This window comes from Tachysurus fulvidraco, chromosome 10, assembly GCF_022655615.1.
Source record: "Tachysurus fulvidraco isolate hzauxx_2018 chromosome 10, HZAU_PFXX_2.0, whole genome shotgun sequence".
NCBI classification, from domain to species: Eukaryota; Metazoa; Chordata; class Actinopteri; order Siluriformes; family Bagridae; genus Tachysurus; species Tachysurus fulvidraco.
In genome coordinates this window covers 13,062,306-13,089,836 of record NC_062527.1, presented here as the reverse complement: position 1 = coordinate 13,089,836, position 27,531 = coordinate 13,062,306, and the positions used below count along the sequence as shown (strand labels likewise).

Sequence of the window (27,531 nt, the reverse complement as noted above, 5' to 3'; positions counted from 1 at the left end):
TGATCTGATAGTCCTTTAGACCTAACCCGATGAAACCCCTTTAGGAAGTATTTTTAAAGAAGCACCCTTGAAGGTGTAATTTTATTCCATTAAAGCATAAATCTGTTAAATAACAAATTGCTATCTATATATTTTTTTAAATCTCAAGAACCTACCAAAAACCAATGATTAGGTAAATCTCTGGTTCTTAACATATATTTTAAAAAAAGCTAATTTCTGTAAATATGTATGAATATGCAAATGTTAATCCCCTGACAAAAACACTACAGGCAACGCTAGTGAAATAACAATCCCATATGTATGTGTGAACCCTAGACTGCCCCAGACATTATTGCCCAAAATAAAGTTATTGTTAACATATTAGAATAGCAAAATTACATTGCAAATTGCTTTTTAAAGTAATTTCAGAAGGAAAAGCTGCAAAACCCTACAACAATCCATACAAGAGTGTTCAATTCACACTAATCAACAAACCCATCACCTTTAAACCTGCAAGCAATAACAGAAACCTGATTTTCTGAGCTAACGTAGATGTCAAGTAACACAAAGCACATTTTTCTCTGAAGTGACAATAAACCCAACAATAACACTGCATCATTGTGAGCAGGACATTATCAAGGAGAAAACAAATAAAACAATGTCACAGAGAGACACAAGTCCTGCTGTAATTTTCATGAGCTGACATATACTGTACGTTACAGACGTTATGGTGTCCAAGTAATGCTAGCGTTAGCTTTACTTTCTGCAGTGCAAATCAGCCTAGATGTTTGATAATTTGACATATAAATCTAGCTCCTTAACAAAAACATATAATTATAAACAAACGTATAATTCTCCTCACAGACTTTTTTGGCTGCACTATTTACATTTTATGTATGTATACAGTAGCTTATATAGACAGCTATTTGGAAAGCATCATTGAAGTATGCTAATGCTTCTTACCGTCCCACACCACACTACCAGAGCTATCAAAGAAAATCTATGCTACATTAGGGACTCAGAAGACACTAGATGAGCGTATAATTCTCCTCACATATTTAACAGATTATATGAATTCTGGAAAATAAAAAAGTGAATTGTGTAGGGAATTTAAACAGTTATGTGTCTCTAAAAAATCCCTTTGTTTTATTGATTTATTTCACTGAAGTCTCTCTGACATCTAATTATGCCATCCAGGTTATCACAAATATGCTCAAGGCAGATTTACATCTCTCTCAATTTGAAGTGTAATATTAATATTCATATTTATTTATTTTCTAAAACATAAAATAACAGCCAAGAGTTTATACATTAGTTAAGTAATCAAGTTAGCTAGCTAGCTAAAATAACTTAGTCTGCAAATTCTGCACCTAAAAGTGGTTTGAACCAAGTTCATTGTACTGTAACATTCTCCATATTTGGTACTTTGGTAACATTTCTGACAAAGTTAGCTATGTAGAATCATATTTTAATAGCATTGGCTCTTTTAACAGCTCCATTCAAAACCCCTTTTTCACAATGGGGGAAAAAAGCTTTATTTAAAAATTGTAGCAATTCTTGGCTTTTGAGATGCTCAGCCCCATCACTATTTCTCTCATAGCTGTGAAAACCAAACCAACCTCAGCCTTGTGCTTAGCTGCTTCCTCTCTCAAACTCATGGTGTAAAATAAAAAAAGGGTAAACACCAATATAGGAGCAAAACATGGCTTCAGTATGACTACAACTTTGTTCTGGTCATGTGGAGGAGACAGCCAGCAATGACCTATCATTAATTTAGAGGCCTGGAGCACTTGCTCCATTTATAACAATAGAAAAGTAGCCGAGGCCCATTTGTAGTCCTCAGACAGAAAGGCTGGGAGGGAGAGCAAGGGGAATCAATTCTTTTGCAGAGGAGATCAATCACGAGGCCGGCTGGACGGGAAAAATCAATGTGAACTGAGGACCATGGCTTATTTTTCAATAGGAGCCAGTGCATTATGAAGTGCAAACAGACACAGAGCCATACAGGAGCAGGAGGCCAGCATCAAGAGAGAGAGAGAGTGTGCACATGCAGCCTACTGTTTGAATTTGGCCTCCACGGACATACTACCTCCTCAAAATATAAGATTTCTGAGCTTTGGAGCAAGCAGTGGTGTAAATCTGAAATGTTGTGTAGTGGGTGTGAGTCATAATAAATACTCGATGATGAATAAGAGGATGAACAGAAAATAACATTAAGTGAGCCAAATGTATGTCAACACATAAACTTAGAACATGGGCCTAATTGAGACTGGGACTTTGTGGTTAATATTGACAGAACATTTAAAATCTCAGACGTGTCACAATAAATTGGATTGCGTTACAGTATGTCTGTAGGAGTTCAGGAGTTCACTTTTGAAAAAAAATGTGTTTCATTAAGGTTTTTTTGAATAAATGTCTTGTCTGTACTGTAGGTTCACAGGGTACATGGAAACATCCTAACTGAGATCAAGCCAGTGAAGACAGAGCCCAAATGCAGAGTTTCCAGAAATTAAAAAAACAAACAAACAAACAAACAAAAACATACTTAGGATTGCTGAGCAGCTGAACTTTATTTCTGTCTGTCCTGCATTTTGACTGGTCACTGCCTGACATTAAGTGAACAACACTCTCCTTCACATGAGCTCTTCTATTTCTATTTTCTTAATCATGTATACCATCATAGGCCTCAAGAAAGAAACGCATACTCTCTCTCTCTCTCTCACTCTCTCTCTTTATATATATATATATATATATATATATATATATATATATATATATATCTATATATATCACCAGAATAATCAATGTTTCCTCAACAATATGGCGGTCACATCTTTTTGTCATTTAAACGTTATTCATTGCTTTCATAACATTTCACATTGTTTATTTGAATATTTCATTGTTTCCCTTTGAAAGTGTTTGGTTTTTGTTGATCTTTCTGATTTCATAGCTGATACCACTTCGATTTATTAATTACTGTAAATACTGGCATGATTAGTAAATTGGCACAGAGAAATGAAAGAATGGTGCCAAACTAAGACCCCATGGTTTTAAAAAGATTGGTGAGTACCTTGTGTACCGATTCATGCAAAAAAACAATAAATGTAGAATTTAATATCTTATGCACCATGACTATCATGACTATATGTTACATCAGCTATAGCGGAAAAAAGCAAAAATATAAAAGAAGATGACTCTCCCACAAGAAAATGAGTCAGTGCATAGATGTATCTGAGTGCAGAGGAAAGTAGTAGGAAAACCACCCACTAAACTTCATATCAATTATTCATCAAGCTGGGTCTGTCCACGTTGCTAGGTTGCCAAATCCCATGCCAGCTCCTGTCTCCTTTGTAGTAAACACCTGAAACATTCGGGAACAATGTATACTACTTAATCCTCAATGTGTGATTTGCGATGTGCTACATGTCTTATAGTGATATAGTGCTGACCCCTATGGCTATTGTATTCTGTACACTTTTATTTAACTCACTGGTTTCCCACGTATTTAGTTTCCTTTTGGCATGTGCTTCATTTCCACTTCCATTTTAAGCTTTCTATTACCTCTTCCTTTTAGACATCTTTTATTAAGGGTTGTTTTTTTACCAGAGTCACTGTCAATATCGATAGCAGAGGTCAAAACACACTCAGACAGGGCGCACACAGGCAAGCCCATTATTCTAATCCAATAAGACAGACTGGTGTCAAAAGAAATGCACTCTAACCCAGCAACCAGAAGAATATGAGCTGTGTCTTAAATGGTGTATGATGCAGTACATTAAGGATGTAACCAAATATGAATACATTATCATTATACATCTCTAGTGGAAACTAATTGCAAACTGGAGTGATGTAGCTGAGTCCAAGGTATCGATGACAGCTCTTATACTTTTCAGTTTTTTTGTACTTTCCGAGAGAATAGTGGTAGGATTTATATTCAATTAAATCCATTTTTATTTACTATTTAAGCTCTTCCTATTTAGGCCATGCCCACTTAGGATTTCAATCCAAATACAAACAGATACGTATTTAGAGCACTATGTAGTAACGGATAATGTAATTCCATTACACTCGTAGGCTATACATCACAGGTTTCCAATCTTCTTGGTGTAGGTGCAGGTTTTCATTCCAATCAAGCAGGAGCTACACCTGACACCACCTGTTTAATCAGCTCATCTTGGCTCTCACACTCAGGTGTGGCTTCAGCATGGTTGGAATAAAAACCTGCACAGAACCAGGGCCTTTGTGGATATAGTTAGACACCTCTGTTACACATTATAAACTATGCTCTTAACCTTGTACTTCTTAAAAGTGTGTAGGGTAGAGTCAATTTTAATTAAACACATTTTAAGAGGCCTAATTAAAATGACAAATTACTGTGTGATGCCTGGTGGTCCATAATTCTTCACTCTGAGTGAACACACTACTCGCATTAAAGGCATGCAAAGCATGTCATTTGAGACACAGCTAAAGACAGCAAGAGAAAAACAAATGGCTCAAATAAGGAGGTGGAAATAAAGAACAGGTGAAACTAATAAGGAGAGAAAAAGAGAAGCCAAAAGGAAAGACAGAGGTCTAGAATGCTGAGAAAGTAATATCAAGTGTAATCAAGTGGGAAACGATATAATGGGTGTTTATTTTATAAATGTGTATAGGCTCTCACTGAGGATCCCCATCTTTGGGAGGGAGGTTAAGGATGCTGGAACACTGAAGCACAGCTCTCTTCAAAATGGCTGTACTGTCTGAAGTTCATGTTGAGAACAAATACTTGCCAACAGCCCAGCCCTTGACTGACTGAAATGAACATGCATGATTTTAGATAACACAAGAGATTAGTTACCATGGAGATTTGTTGCCCTCCCTGGAGTTGATGAGAGACAAAAAGAGGCCTATAAAGAACATCACATTCAAGCAAATACATATCTACTCACAAAAAGGACAACTACAGAAACAGCACAACGTTCATATTGAAGAAATGACAACAGTTACTGCCTTCATGACTTGCATATCCATCCAGCTCTCATAAGCAAAATCTGACCGGAAGTTTTCCTTCTGAGCATAATCTAATTCAAGATCTAGTTTCCAATACTCAACATAAATCTAATCTAGGCAAGCTTACATACCCCACTGGTCTCACAGACATGTGGCAGTACACATCAAAGAAGGGAGACAGCCTATTTCTCCCCCGTAACTAATCCCAGGGCAAGGTCTTACTCTATTTTCCCCTGATTTGATCCCATTAGACATAGGCGCTCAAGATCAGAGAGAAGCTCAGGAGGAGGAGGAGGAGGAAGTGAGAGAGTTTGAACTGGGAGGAATTGGTGAGCCTCAGGGTCTCACCCAGCCATGGGGTGTTCAAAACATCCCCACAGTCAAGATGCAATCATAGGCTCCTCAATCTTCTGGGCAAATTGGAAATTGAGGTGAAGTCAACTAAATGAGATAAGGAGACCAGGGCTCAGACTGGGGGAAGACAGAAAGTGAAGGTCATCAGTTTCTCTTGAAATAACCTCAAGCAAGTTAGCAGCTAAACAAAGAAATTTATGTGACACCAAAGAAAAAAAAAGAAAGAAAGAAAGAAAGAAAGAACAAACGAACGAACGAACGAACAAACAAACAAACAAACAAACAAACAAACAAAATAAATTAAAGCACTAAATGAAAACTAGCCAAAGCAGAAGCAGCATCTATGTGGAATTCAGCACCCTCTTGATTAAGACTGGTTGGAAAGCATGAGATGAACACAGTAGTGTGAGATTCCACCAATGCCCCTGCTACGGCTCACCAGGAAACATGTTTTACCACAACTGCAACAGTGCACATCTTGAAATTTCCAGCAAGTCTGAGAACAGGTTTTTTTCTGTTATAGAGACAAGCTCAGATTTACAAGCAGCAAGGCTCTGAGAAGACAAACTTTTCAGCTCTGATTACTCTGACAGAAGCCTGTGCTCTTAACTAATTAAGAAGAGTTTGACTTAAAGCATGGCTGAGTTCCAAAGTTTTCCTTAATGATTTCAAACTCCATATATTCTAAAATGACTAAAATTAATGAAACGTGCCCTCAGACTACAGTGTGCACTGGTGAACGATGGAAACAATATGCACATATATGTGACCATATCTAACAATAGCATTCGTAATGAGGATTTGAGGTCACCAATATTTTATTATTTGCCAATGTTAATGACTGTGTGTCAAAGGACTTAGTGAAGCATTGCATAAACACTCATGAAAAAATGACTGCTGAGAAGCAGAGTGTCAGCAAGTGCAGCAGGGCAAAGTGTGCTAGCTATGTGTCTCATGAGAAACACATTTCCACTTCACACAGATCTGACCACAGCACTGATTCAGATAATGATCAAGCTGGTGCTTTTGCACACTGCCATAGATGCTGAGGCAGTGGAATTTCACAAACTATGATAACTTAGGTGTTTAGTAGATTTATAAGACATGGCAAAAATAAGAGGGACAATATTTATCATATTCTATCTTCCTATTTTGTGCACAGATGAAACGCATAATAAGCACACGACAGCCAGAAAGAACAAAAGGACCTCTGTGGATGACGAGGTTTGAAGCTAATTGAAACCTGTCTGCTTATTCTGTCAGAGTTCAGCATGATAATCCCCTCTTTAGCTTCACATAGCCTCAGCTGCTAAGTCAACGTCCGGTCTGCAAGCATATATTTATTTCAAGATTAGTCAGGACTCTTGAGACTCTTGAGCTGTGTCATGGAAGAGGTGGTGGGCAGGGTGACAGGCATTTCCTAGCTGCCATAAAGCATCAGCAAGGCTGGACTGCTTGATATTTACAACCCTAAAAGCAATTTCAGGTTAACAATAAGGCTTCATTTTACGAGCGGCCGTAATCCCGCCAGTATGATTAAAACCGGCCTCTGACTGGTGGGTGCCGTAAATCAGCATATATATCAAACTGCTACCTTATTTACCATCGCCAGAAAACCTGTGCTTCTATTAACACAGCTACAAAACTGACAAAGTGTGTGTGTGTGTGTGTGTGAGAGAGAGAGAGAGAGAGAGAGAGAGAGGGAGGGAGAGAGAGAGAGAGAGAGAGATGAAATTCCACTCAAAATACTACACTGCTCTATGTGAATCGAGCTTGCAATACATTACAATTTATTGGTGAATCTTTCCTGTAGATTGAGCTGCAATATTTCAACTAAAAATTCATTTTGAGAGGTAATGAGGATGCTGGGATTTAACAAAACACCCTCAGAAACACACACAAAGTGATCTGAAATAATACAATATTGCGTGTTTACATATATAATCTGATGTATTCAAATGTAGTCAATCCACACTAAATTGACTCCAAATCTATTTAACGGTCTATAATGAATGCTGACAGTCATTTGGCAGACACCCTCCAGAGTGACTTACATTTTATACAACTAAGCAATTGAGGGTTAAGGTCCTTGCTCAGGGGCCAAGGTTCCACTGCTGGGCCCCTGAGCAAGGCTCTTAACCCTCTATTGCTCAGTTGTATAAATAGAAATAAAAATGTAAGTCACTCTGGATAAAGGTGTCTGCTAAATGCCAGAAATGTAAATGGAGGAATTATTTTTTCAGTGCAGAAAAGAGTATATCGCATTTATCTTTTCAGCATTTGCTCAAATGCAAATGCATTTTGCCGAGACTGGCATTTAAGTTAAAAGTTAAAACCACAAGCAAGATAACTGAAAGCACATAGGCTCTAAAGTAATATTAGCTACTTATTAATTTTACAGCTTGATAGTCATGCTACTAATGGTAGCATTAGCTGAGTCTTGAATGATGGGCTATTCATGAAATTTAGGGACACCATTAAAGCTCAAACTTTACATAAAACCATCAGCAGTCAACAATTGCAGCTTTATTCTACTTAGCAGAAGAGATTTTTCCAACAGGAAATACTGACAATAAAATTTTGCCGAAAGGCTAACAGGAGGCATGGTAGTTTAGTGACTTATGTTTAGCATTTTTGCCTTGCATCTCCAGGGTTAGGGGGATGGGACCACTCTATGTGTGCAGAGTTTGAATGTACTCAGGGGTTTCCTCCAGTATTGATCAGCATTGCTAAATTGTCTGTAGTGTGCGTGATTGGTTGCTGTCCTGTACAAAGTGTCCCCTCTCTCGTCTCCTAAATCTCCTGGGATAGACTCAAGGTTCCAGGTGACACTGTGTAGGATAACTGGTACAGAAGATAAATGGATGAAAGGCTAAAATATGCTAAAAGCACAGTTTCACATAAAAAGCAGGACAGATTCACATGGGCATAAATAAGTTAAGGGTGATTTGGCACAGTTGTGTGGGCACTGCAAACTAATTCATTACTTCCACTATTATTGCGGCACACAAATCAGGTAGCATACACTCATACTGTATACTGTACATACTGTATCGTATTGTATAATACTCTATTCAACAGTGGTATTGACACTGAAAGTCTGAATAAATGTGGCACAGTTTACAACCTACAAGGAATCTTCCATGAATTTATTTGACAACCTTCTTTGAATTCAGTATTGCAAAGCCTAATATCACTGTACAAATTAGCAAACAACATTTTGTCTACATTTACAAAGACAGAGAGATACAAGGGGATAAATTACAAAGAACTAGCTATCATGTGTTTCTTTCCATATACTGTACATAGTTTCAAAAAATAAATCAACTGCACTGGGCCTTCAGACTTCCTCTCTCCTTTCTCTGGGACTGCAGTAGCGAAAACATGTCCTAGCATAAAATCATATATATGATCAACTGGATGGTTCCAAAAGTCTCTGTACAGACCTGATAAATAAAATGAGACAGATCAGATCAAAATGCATATAATTCATCGTTTCACTACCTCAAAAAAAAATGACATCTCTGCAAGTTAATATATGTTGTCAAAATGATTTATTATTTCTTATGATCAAATCAACCGCATCTAAGATTATTAAACAGAGTTTAAATAATAGTTTACTGTTTTTAAGCTTTACATTTTAGATCATTTTCTAGACATGAACTCTTTATATGAGCAAAATAATTAAAATAATAGAATAAATGCAAAGCTTAAATATTTCAATTATATGTCCTGAAATAGGTTTAAGAATCTCATATTTTTTGTAATTTTATAATAAGAACAGTTTCCTTGTATAATACTAAATAACAAATACATTTAAATAGATATATGACTAGATTATTCTTGCAGTGAAGGGCAATATTGATGTCTAAAGAAAAATGAAAGCTTTACTACATCACAGAAAAATATCTTAATATAGGGGTTAAATATGAAAAGGATAAAAAGTGTGTTAGACAAACTTTGATGTCACTATTAATGTGATATATTCTGAATTTTAAAGAAATCTTTATCGCTTTAAGGTTTAATTTTGTTTAATTTTGTTCCTGTTATAATACATGTAATGCATGTGCATTTTTATCATTTTCATAAAGAGCATTGACATATAAAAGACATATCTGGCCTTTAATCATTACGCAAATGGAAGATATAAATCCTAGCATATGCATCATGCTGGGAGGAATACATTCACTTCAGCGCTGACACTTCATTAATTAATTCAAAGTGGTATTCATTCATATTACATTTACTCCATAGTGTATATTCAAGGCTAACGATAAGTATTCTGAGTGTATTACTTTAATGATTCTCAGATTTAGCCATGAAATTAATAACCTTCTAAACCACCCAGAACTCAGCAAAAGCAGCAGACCACGTCTCTTCACTCAGATAATCCGTACTCTATCTCTTCAATCCTGGCCTAGAGATTCATTCTTATCCCGTTCTCTCTCTAACTCAGCCACACGCCAATACACCCCAATGTATAACACCACACACACACAAACACACAGATTTCACTCTTCCTCTGCCTTCCCTCTTTCATTCCTTGAGAACAAAAGATCAAGTGCAGCCTGCGGCCTGAGACATTAATCCCGCAGAAGCTGCAGGTGATTTCGTAAGTTCTCCTCAGGCATTAGCAGCCCTATCAGTGTGTCAGAGGTGGACGACTCCTTACAGAGCCAGATATATGGGACTGTAACTGAGAGCTTTTCTCTGTCGGAGAATAATTATACTCTTACAGACACCTCTATTATGCGATGGAGTCTCGCCGTGGAGCATATTTAACCAATCAATGGCATTTAGTGCTTCAGTGGAACCATTATCTCATCCAAGAACCTGCCACGTGATGATGATCCCTGAGCAGGTGTTCAGCTACAATAAGGAGTAGGGCATATATCGACGAAAGCTATTGTTCACAGACGCAAAGGAGCAAAACACTTAGCTGTTTGCAGACTGTGGTCTGTTCACTGATAAAAGAGGGAAGGAATTTAGCAAGGCTGTAAGACCGTGTTGCACAATATACCAGTACTGAAACACTATCGCTGCACAACATTGTTGAAAGCTGTACAGTTATATAGTAAGTGCACTGATGCAAATAAACTGCCATTGTAGCTTGTCTACTTCAGCAAATGTGACGCAAATTGGTCAATATAATGTAATTCCTCGATTGTCGTTCTCAGACGAGGCCTATCTAGTCGTGAGAGATGTGATGATATGATATTGCTATACATTTGCTAAGTGAGAGCAGAGTGCGAGAGTGTGAATGAGAGTGGATATACTTGTTAGCTGATTAGACACAGCTTTGTGGGTTTTCATTTCACTTTACCTTTCACCTTTCTTTTTACCTTTCAGTCTGAATAAATTTCATTCAGTTTTATTAAACCTCAGCTTAAAGTTCTCCACCCAAATGTGTTCCTCAAAAAATCTTTTTAATCCATTTCAATAAAAACCTGAAAGCAAAACATCTCAAAACAATGTGGTTTCTCAAAACAAATTCTCAAATCTGATTTTCAGATGATTTTTTCCATTTTCTGCAGCAGCTGCTTTAAAAACTGACAATAGTTCAAGGCGATGCAAATCAAAGGCTTATATTAATGCTTTAGTGTTTCTATAGTAACGGCTCATTTACAAGGACCTGTGTGGTGGAACCTCACAACGTGGTGTTAATTATGATTATTGTTATGATGAAGATTTTCTAAAAGAGATGTATTTTAAGAAGCCTTTTTAACAGAGGTAAAAAAAAACGTATCAAGGTCTTCATGACAGAAAATATAGTGGTTTTTGTTTTATTCCCAGTAACTGTTTATGTGTGTCATAATGTGAGAGAGAACAGGAACTAACTTGCCTTCACTACATTAAATAATGACATCATTCTTTAACCAGTGTGGACACTTCTTCTTTCCAGACCTAGCTTAACCATCCTGACACCCTTCCCCTGGTTCTAGTCTTGTCGCTTGCTGCATGCACTCTGCTGGGAATAGATCTGCATCCCATGACCCGTGGGACTACTGTGGATAGAACCACTTGGAGACTATCATGGCGTCTTTAAACTGTTTTTGTGTCGACCAGCTTAGTGCTCGTGTTTCATCGGTGAACATTTGAAGACTAGGGCAGGAAGGAATTTCAGAAATTATGCTGATCTATTAGTTCCCCAGGAGCTCGTGTTTGCACAATTGTACTCGACTGTAAACTGTTGTAGAAAGTAAACTATTTACATTGACATTATTTACTGTCCAGTGTCACCCAAATGATCCTGGTTCCACAAGGTTTCTTCCTCATATCATCTCAGGGAGTTTTTCCTTGGCACCATTACCTCGCTCTTGCACATTAGGGATAAATGTTAGAGATAAATAGTAACTCTAATTTTTAAACTTTACATTTTTTTATTCTATTTTCATATACTTCTATAAATCTGCTTTAGAAAACTGATATGATGTAAGAGAAATAAAACCCATGTTGCTATTTGAAAATGATCACCATTGGGTTCTTAAAAGTTCTTAAAAGGAACTTCATTTTAATTCATTCTTAATATTCTTTGATTATTTCCCCAAAACAGCATTTCTCTGCATTCTTGTGCATTCATTTACTTGGTCTTAAATCAATGTGGTATATGTTTACATTTCTTTTTGCTGTTATCCATTCATTTTCTCTACCACTTATCTTACACAGTGTAGAAGGCAGATGACACCCTGGACAAGGTGCCAGGCCATCGCAGGGCACAATCACAGCCGTTGACAGATTATGGACAATTTAGAGATGCCAGCTGTCCTACAATACATGTCTTTGGAGTGGTGGAGGAACCTGAGGAGTACCCAGAGGAAACCAAAAGGTGGGAATCAAACCACCAAACCTTGTTGGTGTGGTCAAACAAACTAACCAATAAGCCAACATGCCCCCATTTTTTATTTTTTTTTGCTGTTATATACATTTTACATTCATATAATATGATTATAGTTGTATATAAGTTTACTTTCACTGCTGTGGTACTGTACTTATTGTGGTACTGCAACAAGGTTTTATTTTAATGACAACACCATCACTATACATGGGACATTTTCCTCAGGCCCTCTCAGGTTCAGCTCTCCATGTTAACCTGATGAGAATGATGGATTCACTGAGCTCAGGTGACATTGCTCACCTGGAGCTGAGCCACATGAATGTGCATAAGACAGAAGGTAGTGTCAAATGCACACACACACACACACACACACACACACACACACACACACACACACACACACCCACGCACACACAGTTAAGTCCCACTTTGAGCTGTGAGGATGACAGGGCCCTCGGAGACTTAATGAGTACAGGCAAAGGTGAAAGAGGCACATTAATGGAAATTTCAAGTCTTATCAGAACTTAAAATTATAAAAACAGGAAGCATCATATGATCCCAGTTGCAGAAACTGCTGAACAATTCATTTCACACCATATTCTTTTTTTCCTTATTACTTAACCTTGTGGAAAATTGTGTACAAACAGCACTGAGATGGGAATACACCCAATACGAAACATCAGTTCACCACAGTACACTACTCCTAGAGGCCCTAACATAGAGTTGGCATTTTCAGTTACTGGCATGTTTTTTGGGAGATGAGAGAAAACCGGAGACCCTGGAACACAATAACCCAAACATACAATCAAATAGGGAACCTTAAAGCTGTGAAGCAAAAACTCTCCGCAGCATGTGTTTGCACAAAAACTCATTATATTTTAAAGTATTTGCATTTGCTTAGCGTCTTCTCAAGCGACTTCACTCAACCAGGAAATTCAAAAATAAGCTAACAAAATTTTGGCTTCTTTTGCTAAATTTCTAATAAAGTACTTATTCAGGGAACAGCCTAACATATGGGTGAGCCCTATCATATATATATATGTACAGTATATAAGTGAAAAAGTGAAAGTGACGTGATATACGGCTAAGTACGGTGACCCATACTCAGAATTAGTTCTCTGCATTTAACCCATCCAAAGTGCACACACACAGCAGTGCACATACACAGTGAACACACACCCGGAACAGTGGGCAGCCATTTTTGCTGCGGCGCCCGGGGAGCAGTTGTGGGGTTCGGTGCCTTCCTAAAGGGCACCTCAGTCGTGGTATTGCCGGCCCGAGACTCGAACCCACAACCTTAGGGTTAGGAATCAAACTCTCTAACCATTAGGCCAGGACTTCCCCACAAATATATTATTATATAGATATTTTTTTAAATACAGACTCTGGGTTCTGCCCTTTCTGAGATTTGCCTCTGACCACAGATTTTATTGCAAGTTGAAAGAATTGAAAGAGAATCATCACAAAAGTGCTCTGACAAAAAACACTCACCGCACTTTTAATTTGGGAAGCATCAAAAATACACCAGCTGCATTTTAAACCTTTGTCATAGCAACCTGTCACATGATTTGTCTCATAAAACCCTTTTTCCTCAGCTAGTCAAACTGCTTGACAGTAAGAATATGAAACGACAAGGCTAGGATTTATTCTTAGCACATCTCAACCTGTCTTACACACAGAGAAATGTTCAGAGATATATATCATATGCAGTCTATCCATGTCTAGAGCTATCTCTAACTCATCTCTGTCCATGCGAATCGGGAAAGACAGAGACGTCATGACATCCCTTCACCGTCCTGTGTCCACACTGTCTGCAGTATAACCTCCTTTCTACCCTGACTGCACAAATCCCAGTTCTATTCCACTGAAATATTGCATAAGGTAATGTTAATCTGAGCACAGCAGACCACCTGTGGACCACCTGACGAAAGGATTCCATGAAGAAATGGTGTGGTAGGGCACAACACAAAGCGGATGCACTTCTACCAACCTAAATTGGATTATTTACCAATCACAAGTCCATTCTGTTTCATTCTTAAACTTCACTTAAAAACAATAAAAAAAAAATAAAGCACTAGCTTAGTAGTTACAGCATTGGAATACCAAATGCACAAAGACTAGATGTGGGTATCAAACCCCCAATCCCAGAGGTGTGAGGCAATCATGCTAACCAATAAGCCACCATGTAGCGTTATGTAGTAATTTATTTCTTATTCCTCTTAACTTACAGAAAGAGAAAATATCGGAAAGATATTCTTGAAGGACTAGAAGGTGTCTGGCAATGAGCAGAATAAAGGGAATTTTACCTCGGGCCATGGAGAGTGTCGCGTGCGTGTGTGACAGAGAGGGAGGTATTGAAATGTTTGGCTTTTAGACCTCATACAGGAGGAAGAACAGGCTATCAATCATTTAACACTAGGACAGGAGAGAAATGTACATGTCCTCAAATGTCGCTTGTGGCAGTGACCTGCTATCCAGTCAGAGGCACACATGAGACTGAATATCATATCAAACACACTCCACTATTACCACATTCATCCATCACAGTGTTGACAAATGAGATGTAGGTAACCCTGATACATCTGAGTTAGAAAGTAGCTATTCCTGTCTTGTCTGTGTCATAATTTTTATTGCAAAATTATAATGCACGTGGACGAGGGAACACGTCACAAGATGTGAGCTGAAATGGTTCTGAAGTGAAAATTCACCTTTTTTCACTTGCAGCCAAGCTAAGTTAATATACACTGCTATGAGCTGATTTATTAGATGGTGACTTATTAGTTCAGGTAATCATGAGTTACCAGCTTATTTCCATCTTCAGACATGGCCTGGAAATGATCCAAGCTCTGTGATACAGAAAATAAAATCTCAAACACAACTCTCTGGTTTATATGGTGCCAATGTTTAAAATGATATTTTGTTATTTGTATCTGATAAATATATCTAGCTTTCCCTCTCAACTAGATAGTATAAAATAGATAAATGGCTTGTTTTCTTTTCAGCTCAGGTTGTTGCTTAATATAGGCAAGTCACATGCAGTAGTAAAAATAAATGTATAAAAGTATTTGCAAAGATTCAAGTAAAGTAGAAAATACTGGAGATAATAAGAAATTACTGGGAAAGGAATACCCCTTGTAATATTGCTCATTTATCCTCTCAACGTTAAAATAATCAAATATGATTGTTCTTAGAAAAGAGAAGAAAGATCTAAAGCTCCTTATTGGTTAAAGAGAATGGCATCATGCCTTGACTTAGAAACTAAGAATGGTCTTTTTCTTTAAATCTTTATGGAAACCCTTATAAACTTGAGAAGTACTGGAAGAATCAAATCTGAAAGGTTAATATTAACCTGTATTTGTACAGGGAGATGTAAGAGTTTTGATGCTTAGAATATATATATATATATATATATATATATATATATATATATATATATATATATATATATATATATAATTTTATTTATGTATTTATTTGGTTGAATAGTTGGTTGGTTGGTTGGTTGTAATGAAAAAAAAAATACTGTTTACTCTCTATGGTCTTGTTATGTTTGACAAATAAAATACTGTTACAAACAAAAGAATCCAGTGAAACGAACTGGTATTCCATGGTCACTTTTTTTTTTACAATTTCACAGAAATACTGACTGTTCTGCTTATTTGTTCATCAGAGAACATTCTAGTAGTTTGTCTATCTATATGGAAAGTAGTAGAACACTTCCTAAGTCAGATTTAGAATAATTATTTGATAGGTTTCCAGTACCGAGCTTAGTTTACTGTGCTTTCGTGCTCCAGTGAATTCTGCTGCCTCGGAGTGGCACAAAACAACATGTATTCTCTAATAAACCCTAACCTTTTATAATTATTTCAAATGCCTGTCAAGATAAGCAAGTTACATAATTAATTTTAAACCACTCAGGTGTAATCAACTCGATTTGTCAAGACATATTTCTCAATACACTTTAATTTCTTACTGATGTGTCTTCTTCATGACTGTCGCTGGTGTCCTCACTCTTGTGATGGCTGTCTGAGTAGCGCGAGTTTCTCTTGTGACTGGCGTCAGTCCCCTCTGCTTGCCTCTCTCCATCTACACATGATACAAGAAGAACAAACTTTAGCTTTGAAAGCAGTTACAATGTTAATATGACATATTTTATATATGACACCACTGTATATTACAGTGGCAGTAAACAGCCTTAAAACTCGGGACAGAAATGTTTCATCTCATTTAATGTCATTTATTTAAGTCTGAGAATCTGCACTGAGGGCAAACTCATCAATTTTACCGGTATAACAGACAGTGGTATAAATCTAAAGATTGGTTATGAACATTATTACGCATTAAATGTCAGCATAAATATATCAAGTATAATATTTATACAACAAAGCTCATGGGGAATACTTTAATATAGCAAAATGCAAACCGTAACAATGTCCAATAAGGGATCCAAAGGCATAAAGTATGTTTCTCGGAATAAGAATGTAGCAGCAAATCTTAATATTTGCTGAAATGTTTATGATACACAATCCATGTCCTAAAATTGGATAATATTACACACATTTATTAGAAACATAAAATAAAATGAAATATTATCCATATGAACTGAGCCGATGCTATGGGATACTTGGCTATAGTGCAGTCTGGACAGAACTGATATAACATCCACGAACAGATAGAGCCTGGACTCTGTCATGAATGCTGCCCTTTTTGATTCCTGCTGACGTCCCATTTTATATAATGTAAAATTCAATTTCATTAAAGAAAAAAAAACCCGGCATCCTGTTGTTTTCCATCCGGTCTTAGCCTGAAAATGAAAATCATTTATGAAACATGGCTCTAAATTAAGCAGACGTTACGGGAACTGGGCGTTCCTTCACCTGAGTGTTACAGGCTCTGGGCCACTGACCCACTCCAGATGGATTATAGGATTTGCCTGTATAGTCTTCCATTAGACATCAGACCAAAAGCTCACAGGGAACTTGGCACAGAGAAAAGGACAGAGCAACCTCCAGAGAGAAGCATTAACCTCAGCGGAAGGATGACGTAATTTTAGTATAGGAACTCAAACCAGAAAATGAAAGAAATAAGAATTTACAAAAGAATGAAAAACATGAGGTTATTTTCGTTTGAAAGTACCTCTCGAGGTGTAATTAAAATTTAAAACTTTAAAACTTTAAAATTAAAGTAAAAATTTTTAATATTATACAAACAAGGGGTAAGAAATATCTCTAATCTTTTTTGACCCTCCTGAATAATGCAGTGGTCTATGAACATGCAAAATTTGTATAAAAAACTGTAACATCACCTCCTGATAGCCAAACCCACCCCAATACACTAACTATGCATTCACCAGCCAATTTATTAGGAACATCTTTACGCGAGTTCATTCATGTGATTATGCACTTCGCTAATCATGTGGCAGCAGCACAAGGCATAAGATCATGCAGCAACAGCTCATGCACAGCACACTAAATCCTAAGGCAGATAAGCAACCACAGCAAAAGACCACATTAGATTCCACTCCTGTCAGCCAAGAACAGGTATCTGAGACTAAAAAGGATCACCTCCATGGCTGGGGGTTTGCATATTCACCCGGTGCACCGAGGGTTTCCTCCAGATACTCTGGTTTCCTCCCCAGTCCAAAGATATGTGTTGTAAGCTGAGTGGCATCTCTGAATGAGTGTGAGTGTGCGACTGTGCCCCCCTCCTTGTGTCACGAGTCAGCTGGGAGAGTCTCCAGGCTCCCCATGACCCTGTGTAGGATAAGTGCTACAAAGAATGGCTGGTGGGGTGGATAGATGGAGATAGCATTCCCCCCACATGGTTTTATACAGAACCACCAATAAAGTCTGTTTAAATGAAAAATGACAAAAAAGGAGAACCTCATTTCAAACACATTTAAATTATCCGAAATATTTCATAGTTCGCCAAAAATTGAATTCATAACTAACATTAAGCATTAAAAATAAATCAAAATAAGTGCACAAAGTCAAGCTCTCCAGATATCATGAGACTCTATAATATTCATTTTAACAAACACTACTACTGGGAATATCTTAATGGCTCTCCCTTTTTCACTCCACAGACACACATAGACACGCAACAGGCAACTGAAAGCAGCTAACACAGTAAAGGAAAAAAAATAAATCAATATATGGGTCTGCCTAGTGAAAAACCAGCCATTAAAACATAATGAGACGTTATGGTTTTCTGGATAAGTGTATAAAATGCAGGCTGAGTGAGTTTATGAGCATATACCCTCATCCAGGCAGGGATACACTCCTCAAGCATGACACCAAAGCCCATCCAGTACAGACCTCCAACATACCTTCCATCTCAGTCAATAGCATGATAAAGCTTGTATCATCCAAGACCAGCTGAAATTAAAGCCTTACTTAAAAAGTCTCCTGTGTGACTTTAAGATCCGCTCTGAGATTCAGGACTTATCAATTTTGTATGGTATTCAAAATACAATACGTAGAAAACAAATATGTCATATGATACAACCGGATGAGACCCGGTTATGTTCAGCTGTCTTGATTTACCTTCACACAACCTTTAACAGGATCGTTGTCTTCCAGTCAGTAACCAGCTAGCTAGAAACCACACTCAGGGATTAAAGTCTGTATCACAGTGACTAAAGTCTGTAATCTTATTCAGATTTTAAACAGCAAGCACAGCCACTCAATCCACTCGTTGATTTTTTTTCTTTGTGTAGGTTGATTCCTTTTTAGCAGACCAGAGTTCTTTTCAACTTTTAACAAAGATGGCAGAATCCAGCAGATGACCAGGCTACTTTTAAAAATAAGCAAATTAATTGTCTCCTAGCAAACAAAAAATAACTGCTTTGTTCACAGTTTGACAGTCATTCTGTTCTTAAATGTGATTACCTAATGAGGCATGTCCTCACACAAATGATCCACACAGTCATGGTCCAGGCTTAACGGATCAAGACCCTTACTGCTTCAAAGTAAATTACTCTCTCAAAATAAAAATCTGGTCATAGGGACAGAAGTTCATGTTAGCTACGTCACAAACTTAGATTAATAACACACAATAACTAAAATATCATCCAGTTATCTAGCATTAGCTAAGTTACACTATTTAGCTGAAAGTGTGCAGTGGTCTGACCATCAGAATAATTTGCGCATGCTGAACATCTTATTCCAGATTTATTCTCCCCTTTGCTGTTATTATAACTCCCATTCTTCTGTGAAGGCTTTCCACTAGATTTTGAAGCATAGCTGTGAGGATTTGATTCTTCTGAGCATTGCACAAGGGCATTAGCGAGGTTTTGGGAAGACTTCACATGTAGCTGTGGTCGTCAGGTGTAAAAATACCTTTGGCCATATAGTGTAGCTTGTGAGGCTAATATAAACCAAATAAGTAAATAACAGACTTTAATTGCTAGCTAACTTAAAGTTAACAACTTGCTGTTCATTCAGCATTCATTTGTTTTCAGATATCCCTGCATTCATGCATACTTTCACCCATCCGATCATTGTTATGAGACCCAGCTAGTCTTCATCTGGACATTAAAGCTGCTAAATTGCTAATTAGCATTAGCTAGAACGCTAGCAAACTTATTCACTGAACAGAAGTCAAGTCATGTTTAAAACTCTGCTAATGCAGAATCCAACGTCTGGTAATCAGAAAAAGCTTGTGAGCTACAGTGAATAAACAGATGTCCCATGCACAGCATGCCAAAAGATATGCCATATGATGCACAAGAAAAAAATCGCTCCTGAGGTAACTTTTGGTTCAAATTCTGTCCAAGGGAGACAGGCACCTTTGAAGGATGCTCCTTCACCAGCAGCTACTTTCAAAATAAAACACAGCTACTATAAATGTCATCAATTCCTTCTTTGAATACTGGGTCAAATCTAATGATATATATATAATAAATAATGATGTGTAGAATGTCATGAGTACATGTGTTAGATTGCTGTTGCAAGAGCAGACTGGATTAAATAAGAACATTACAGGAGGATGCCTTCTCTATGAACTTTTAGCATTTACACAGCTCAACTCCACTTAAATATGTATGAGCCACAGAGTGCATGTGAAAGTGCTTTCATTTTAACATGAGACACGTTAAAGGTTTGTATAGAGTATGCTTGCTTCTCTCACAGCACCTGTAAAGGCTGGAAGTTAATAGCTGGCCTCATAACTTCAACACACACACACACACACACACACACACACACACACACACACACACACACACACACACACACACACACACACTAGGTGATGCCTTCTGTTCACAACTGTGTGTCATTAAACCACACAAAAAATGCTTAGCATGAACCACCCCAAATCTAGCAGGAAGGCAAGAAGAAAGCAAAAGCCTTATCATTTCCTCAGGAACATACTTCACTAAATCATAGTGCCAGCTTCTGTGTCGGTTTGATAACTATTGTCAGATGTTGGCAGTTAGTGGGCAAATCGGATAAATAATAAAAGCCTGAAGCTGCAAGTGTTGTCACATAATCTTTAGCAGAGCTTGCAGTCAAGTGCCACACGAGGATGTGCTTTTCAATTGTATGGGGCACTGATGGAGTGTTTGTAAAGCTGATGATTTTCCTGGCACACTTCTGTCCGGATTGTGGATGGGCAGAGAGGCAGCGTTGGGGACAGAAAGCGTGAGTGGAGGAAGCAGACAGTGTGGGTGTGGTGAATGACCACAATAAGGCTCTCACTGAGATCAGCTGTTATAGGCTTAATGAAATAATTAAGACACAGTCAGGAGGTTAATGAGAACCAATCAACAATTTCACCCCTGAAGAGAGTGACGGGGAGAAAGGGAGAGGCGGGGTTAGTGTGAGTGTGAACACATGAAGCCAAGGCAGATATTTGAACAAGGATTTCTGATGCTCTGTAAAATATTAAATAAAGCATTTCGTCTTGTCTTCTTGTCTAAAGAAGCTACAAATGATAATATACAACGCTACAACATCCTATACTGCTAGCAGTAAATATGCAGAGCAGAACTCACAAAAAGTTTTTGCTAAGCACTGAAACTTGATGACATTTAATGCATAGAGCTGCAGGTTGTCAGTGCAGAAATGTGCCATGAAAAGGTGTGATGTGCCCTTCCATCATTCAGCTGATTTCACTTCAGCTTCCAAAACCTTATAGGATGCATTTCAGACAAGACAGATCATTTCCTCAAAATAATTTATTTGACACAATATAAAAAGCGGTAATCTTACCTCAGTAGTGAAAATGTTGGACCACTGCTGGGCCCTTTAGCAAGGCCCTTAACTATTGATAAATGCAAGTTGTTCTATATGTGTGTCTGCCAAATACCATAAACCAGAATGTACAGAAAAGTTCTATCCATCACCATTTAAGAGCTTCCTTTCTCTTCCAAAGTAGTAGAGTACAGCCAAGTAAAACAATTTTAAAAACTCACAGAGCGTCTTATATTTTAAGAACGTACACAACACTTTCTAAAAACTGTGTAATTCATTTATTTGTCCTTTTTACTTGGTCTCATATATATTTTGATTCAAAATTTTACTTTTAGTATTTAGTTGAGGTATTAATGAGCCTATAATTTTATACTGACACAGAGGGACTGAAAGTCATCAGCAGGTGAGATAAACTACATGGCATTATCATGCATAACCCTGAAAGGGAAAGTTGGCACTTTCTTAAACAAAAAAAAAAAAGGCATTATTCTTACTTCTATACAAACATGCACAATATATGTAGGTTATTTTTTGATTTTCTAGGTGACCCTATATCTGTCTTTAACTCATCTTTTTATTGTAGCCTTTACAAAGCACAGGCCCACATGGTGTCCAGTTATCAACATGCACTAATAAAAGAAATATGTGTTCAGTCAGATTTCAGAAAGATTTTCCCAGAATTTCAACAAAACATGATTTAATTGCTTATATTAAACTTCATTTAAACCAATTTCTAATGACTAGATTGCATGATGTGGAGTGAGAGCCATCAATTTATGCAATATTAATGTAAACCAGTTACATTGTGAGATCTCATGAGGATGTAGGCTGTTAGATTGTATTCAGGACTTTAAAAATACCTGATCCAATCCAATGTTGGATGAATGGAAACAAATTGTGTTTACGTTACTCAGTTTAGATACGTGAAACAGATCTATGCATTTGAAGGAAGTGAATTCAACAGGGTTTATTCCACATGTGCTCATTACATCATGTATGCCGTAGTGTTTGTTGTAGAACCTGCACTACGTGTACTAAACATGGGATCTCACAATCTGCCTTTAATATAAGTACAGGTATATAAGGGAAAATTCATTGTAGTGATTACTTGTTGTGTAGTAATGCTTCGATGTTAACAAAAAAACTTCCATGCTGTGTTCTCTCATGCTTTTCATCGCCAGGATCAGACTGACTGCATTGCAGCACTGTACACAGATAAGCGTTGATTTTTTTGTACCACTGGCCTCCAAACACTGTGCTAAACTCGTGTCTGTGCAGCCCTGCAATTTTTCCCAGCCGTGGATAACACAAAGCAATGGTGAGTGAGCGCCCAACAGCTCTTTTATGTCCTGTAATCTGGGTCAGAGGCAGTGGGCCAGGAGTCTGATCTCTCTCTCTCTCTCTTTCCCTCTCTCTCTCTCACACTCACACTCACACACACACACACACACACACACACACACACACACACACACACACATACATCTTGCATCATTAGCACAGCCTAATATGCCAAACACTCAACACCTATTTATCCACTCTCGCATTCTTTCTCTCTTTCTCTCCATATTTTTTCCAACACACTGTCCACACATGATAATAATGGTATGTCATTTTAAAAGTCATATTAAAAGTGCAATCCAGGAAACAGTTGAGACAGTAATTGCATTGCCCTGTATGCTACAATGCTATCCGTTTACAAACAGCATTATTTTATATTTCGTTTATCAACAAGCTGAGAAGAACAACAGTGTAGTAGCTACAGTATGCAAATCTGCATGGCTTCAGCTCTGACCTTTTGCATTAGCAGATTAATTTAATGGAATCCTTTAATCAGATCAAGCTGAAGAGTTCAATAGAGGAGCGATTAACTGCCTCTGGATACTTTCACTCAGATACATGAATAAGCAAGCAAGTTGTGTGCTTTGCCAAATGGAGAGAGGCAAAGATGCAGGTGGACTGTGTGAATGAGATTGAAAAAGTGTATGTGTGTGTGTGTGTGTGTGTGTGTGTGTGTGTGTGTGTGTGTGTGTGTGTGTGTGTGTGTGTGTGTGTGTGTGTGTGTGTGTTTGTGTGTGTGTGTGTGTGTAAGGAGTAAAGTGGCAGCATTCATGCTGATATGTTTGTAATTACTTTGACTGTAAATGAGAATAAAGGAAGGAGAAACATTTCAATGTGCTGCACTGAAACATCTCATCAGCTCCTGCTCATATCATATCATCTCCCTCCATTACAACTGACTTTTTTCCTTCCTTTTCTTCACTCATCCTCCCTCCCTTGCTCTTTCCTATGACAGACACATGATGACCTCACACCTCACCAGCCTCCTGGACAGCGATGGCAACCTGTTACCCAGGCAACTGAGCCAGCGAAAGAAAAACAGTTCCATCACAGCCAATAAATGCCAGCACCAGAAGTCAGCCTCTCATACACACACGCTTGTTTGTCTTGCTAGCCTTGTCAGGACCTTCCACTGACAAAATGATTAATGCAGCTAAACCAAAATCTAACCTTAACCTCAGGAACTAACAAGTTAAACTTGAAGCTAGTTGCACTAATGAGGTTAGTGCAACTAACCTACAAAAAAAAGTCTACATCTTATTATATTCAAATATATATATATACTTTATCCAGGAAAGAAGCTAAAGAAGGAAAATAACCTTTGACCTTGCTGTGACCTTGACCCTGTTTGGAACAGTTCCAAGATATATAACAGTTTGTCTGCTGGATCATATACATAACTCTACAAGCTTAAAGTGCTGGTTGCAGATTAAGAAACCTTTTCATTAAAAAGGGTTCATTTTCATACTTTTTTAGTAATCATAGATACGGATTTATTTTTTGATTTAAATCCATCTTCCTCATGAAGTCTAGCCAACCCTAACTTTTACATATTTCTATTATTGAGATGACAATCGGTCCCCACTATAAGATGAAAACATGCCCACACACACACACACACACACACACACACACACACACACACACACGCACACACGTACACACGCACACACGGGTTGTCAAATAAGAAATGCAATTCAATTTGATTTACCTAAGCGATGCCTTCAAATATTAATGTGTCTCCAATCTGTTACATACAGAGACACATAGATATAAATATAGAGATGGTTATATCACATAGTCATAAAGAAAATATATATCATTCATTATACTGTCTGTTTATTTATTTATTTATTTAATCATTCATTTATCCATAGTAATGCTCTTTGTTGTTGATATTTAGCTTTTTTCAGACATGAACGCATTTGCTGATTTTTGTAGACAAGCCACTTCACCACCGAAGCTCTGACTTTTTACTCACTGACTGATGAGGTAGCATAGACAGTAACTCCTCAATGCAGTTGCCTTCCATCAAACCTTTAGCTACATTTAATATTTATTACACTGCCTAAGATCTAAGTAATATTCTATCTTCCACTTATCTTCAATTTATTCATTTATTCATCAGATCCTGGTCAGGGTCATGGTGGAGCTTATCCCAGGAAAACTGGCTGTGGGACGTCTTGATACACCTTGGATGTGACACCAGCCCATTACAGGTCACTATGCACACACACATACACACACTCACGCAAATTTACTGTAGCCAGTCCACCTACAGTACTGACAGTAACCCGAGCTCAGCATCATGCCTGAAACCCTGGAGCTGTGCAATTCAATACAATTTCATTTATATAGCACTGGTAACAGTAGACATTCTCACAAAGCTGCATTACGGACACCTGTGTGTAGATTTAGATAAGAAATGCCTAATGAGCAGGACACAGGGGTCTGTGGCAAAGAAAAATATAGCAGAGGCAACATTAGGAAGAAGCAATGACGGGTATACATCTGGGTATAATTCTTGAGAGAGGAACATTTAAGGGATATGGGATTCTTTTAAGCCAGTTTCCAACAACAGGTAATTTTTTTAAGTGTAATAAAACATAATGTAAATGTAAATATTGAAATATTCAAAAAAAATGAATATCATATAATGAGTTTAGCAGAGAGGTTTGTCTGACAGCTCTATCTCAGACACACACACACAAAAGCGTGAATACATCAGTTAGACACACGAGGATAGGGTGTCTCTGGTGAATGTGGGCTAGTGAATATAACGTCCGTCTGACACACACACACACACACACACACACACACACACACACACACACACTCACTCACACAGTCAGAGCTCCAGAGTTTGCAGATGAATGTGTGGTTTGTTCGAGGAGAGGACGCGTCAGCCGACTCCTAACCAAGTGAATAAAGTCAAAGCTTAACGCTCCATACAAAGAGCCCTATTTTTCCTCCAGACTTCAACACACACAGCTCTCAGTGAATACCGACTAAACCCCTGCCCGTCCCCCCTTCGGTGTCACACACCGGCCACAAACACACACACATGCTCAAAGTGTGCATAAACCTTCAATTCGTCAGACTCCTTAAACAAAAAGTCGGAGTTACTATATATTCCTAGTTAAATATAAATATATGCGGCGTATAGATGGAAAATCAAAGCGAAATGCGTTTATATTTATTTGCACATTAATAACGGAAAATTATGTAAAGAGCAGAGCAGAGAAGAAAAGAAAAGAAGAAACCTAAGAGTTGAATGTCTAATGAGTGAAAAGCAAAAGTGGATAAATGAGAAAGAGAGATAGATAGATAGAGAGAGAGAGAGAGAGAGAGAGAGAGAGAGAGAGAGAGAGAGAGAGAGAGAGAGAGAGAGATAAGAGGCAGAAACTGAGAAAGTGAGAGATGATGAGAATGAGAATTGGGCGAGAGCATGAAAGAGAGAAAGATATAAAGCAAAAGCGATACTGGAAATATTCTTATCGTCACTAGATAGTTATTGTTGCCATTAAAGAAATGAAATTAAGCTGTAAGTGCATTTAGGTCCTACGTCAGACATACAATATTTAAGACAAGGAAGGACAAATCAAATAATTCACACAGTATTGGAAATAAAGCTTACACAGTTACTTGTGTGTGCTTTTCCATTATTTCTTTACAGATTTCACATCCATTAAAAAAAAAACTATATGATTTTACAGAACAGAAATTTCTAGAATAAGGCTGGAATAATACTTTTCATACAAGTCTTTTCAAAAAGCCATTCAGGCTTCTGAGTGGTGCAGCTGTCTAAGGTTTCTTCCAACCATTGAGAAAGTGATGCCAGTGATGTCACCATTGCCAGGAATAAAAAAAGACAGTCATTATTGTGGCACTGGCCATTCATGTTCACAGAACAGTGTAGTTAACACTCTTCTCCAAGTGTCTTCAGCTTTCCTTTCAAAAGCTGCGTTGGACGGCTCAATGCACCCCAGAGGAAGCATGTGTTAGCCATCAACAACTAAATTAGGAGAAAATTAAAGACGCCACATTCAGAAGCAGCAGGGGAAAAAAGCTGATATCATATCAGAAGCATGACACATGACACCCAGCCAGCCGCCTCGTACTTTTTTTCTTTCCCTTTTTTTTATTACTGCACCAGCAATTAGTGCTTGATTGTAAGAAATGTCTGGAGTCGACATACGGCCTCTATCTTTCCCTTTTCCCTGATTACAATCATTTCACAGTAATGATCATGTTCCTCATCTCATCCAATCAGATGTGGGTATGCATGTGGTCGCACGCTGGGGAAGGGGGCTGGGGACAGCCTTTGTCCTTGCATGTGGGATGAAACAAAATCTTGCGATAAAAGACGGAAAAAAATTTTGATCCACTTTTAGAGGAAATGGGAATGAATTATGTGACGCTATACCAAGTGAAGAAAAAACATTTCAGAGAAAATGATAAATAGTATTTGAAAGGGTGCAGAAATTACATGGATATGAAATTTGTTTGTGATTTTATTAAACAGATGTTAAAGTTAAATATCATGCAGTCAAAACATTTTTAACAAAATTATTATATCATGCATTTCAAGTAATTTCGTCATTGTTTTAATGTTTACTTCACACTCAGATACAGATGTACTTGCATTTACACCAACACTAAAATCCATTAAAAACCAACACACACACTTTTTCTCACCAACACACACCATGTACTTCCCAAATCGATTGTGCTTTTGCATACAGTTTAAGCCCACAATAAATCTAATAATGCCTTTGAAATCACCTCCACACATTTATGCATGCATAAACACATGCAGGCTGCAGTTGAATTAAT

General features: G+C 37.7%; 1 protein-coding gene across 1 annotated transcript in view; it reads right to left on the bottom strand.

Annotated features, from left to right (window-relative positions):
* Positions 1-27,531, bottom strand: part of b4galnt4a (beta-1,4-N-acetyl-galactosaminyl transferase 4a) — a 119,289-nt gene that overhangs the window by 72,886 nt on the left and 18,872 nt on the right. Inside the window, exon 2 of the mRNA XM_047820069.1 lies at positions 16,131-16,243. Within this exon, the coding sequence (XP_047676025.1) occupies positions 16,131-16,243 (113 nt within the window). The remainder of the gene's footprint in view (positions 1-16,130; positions 16,244-27,531) is intronic.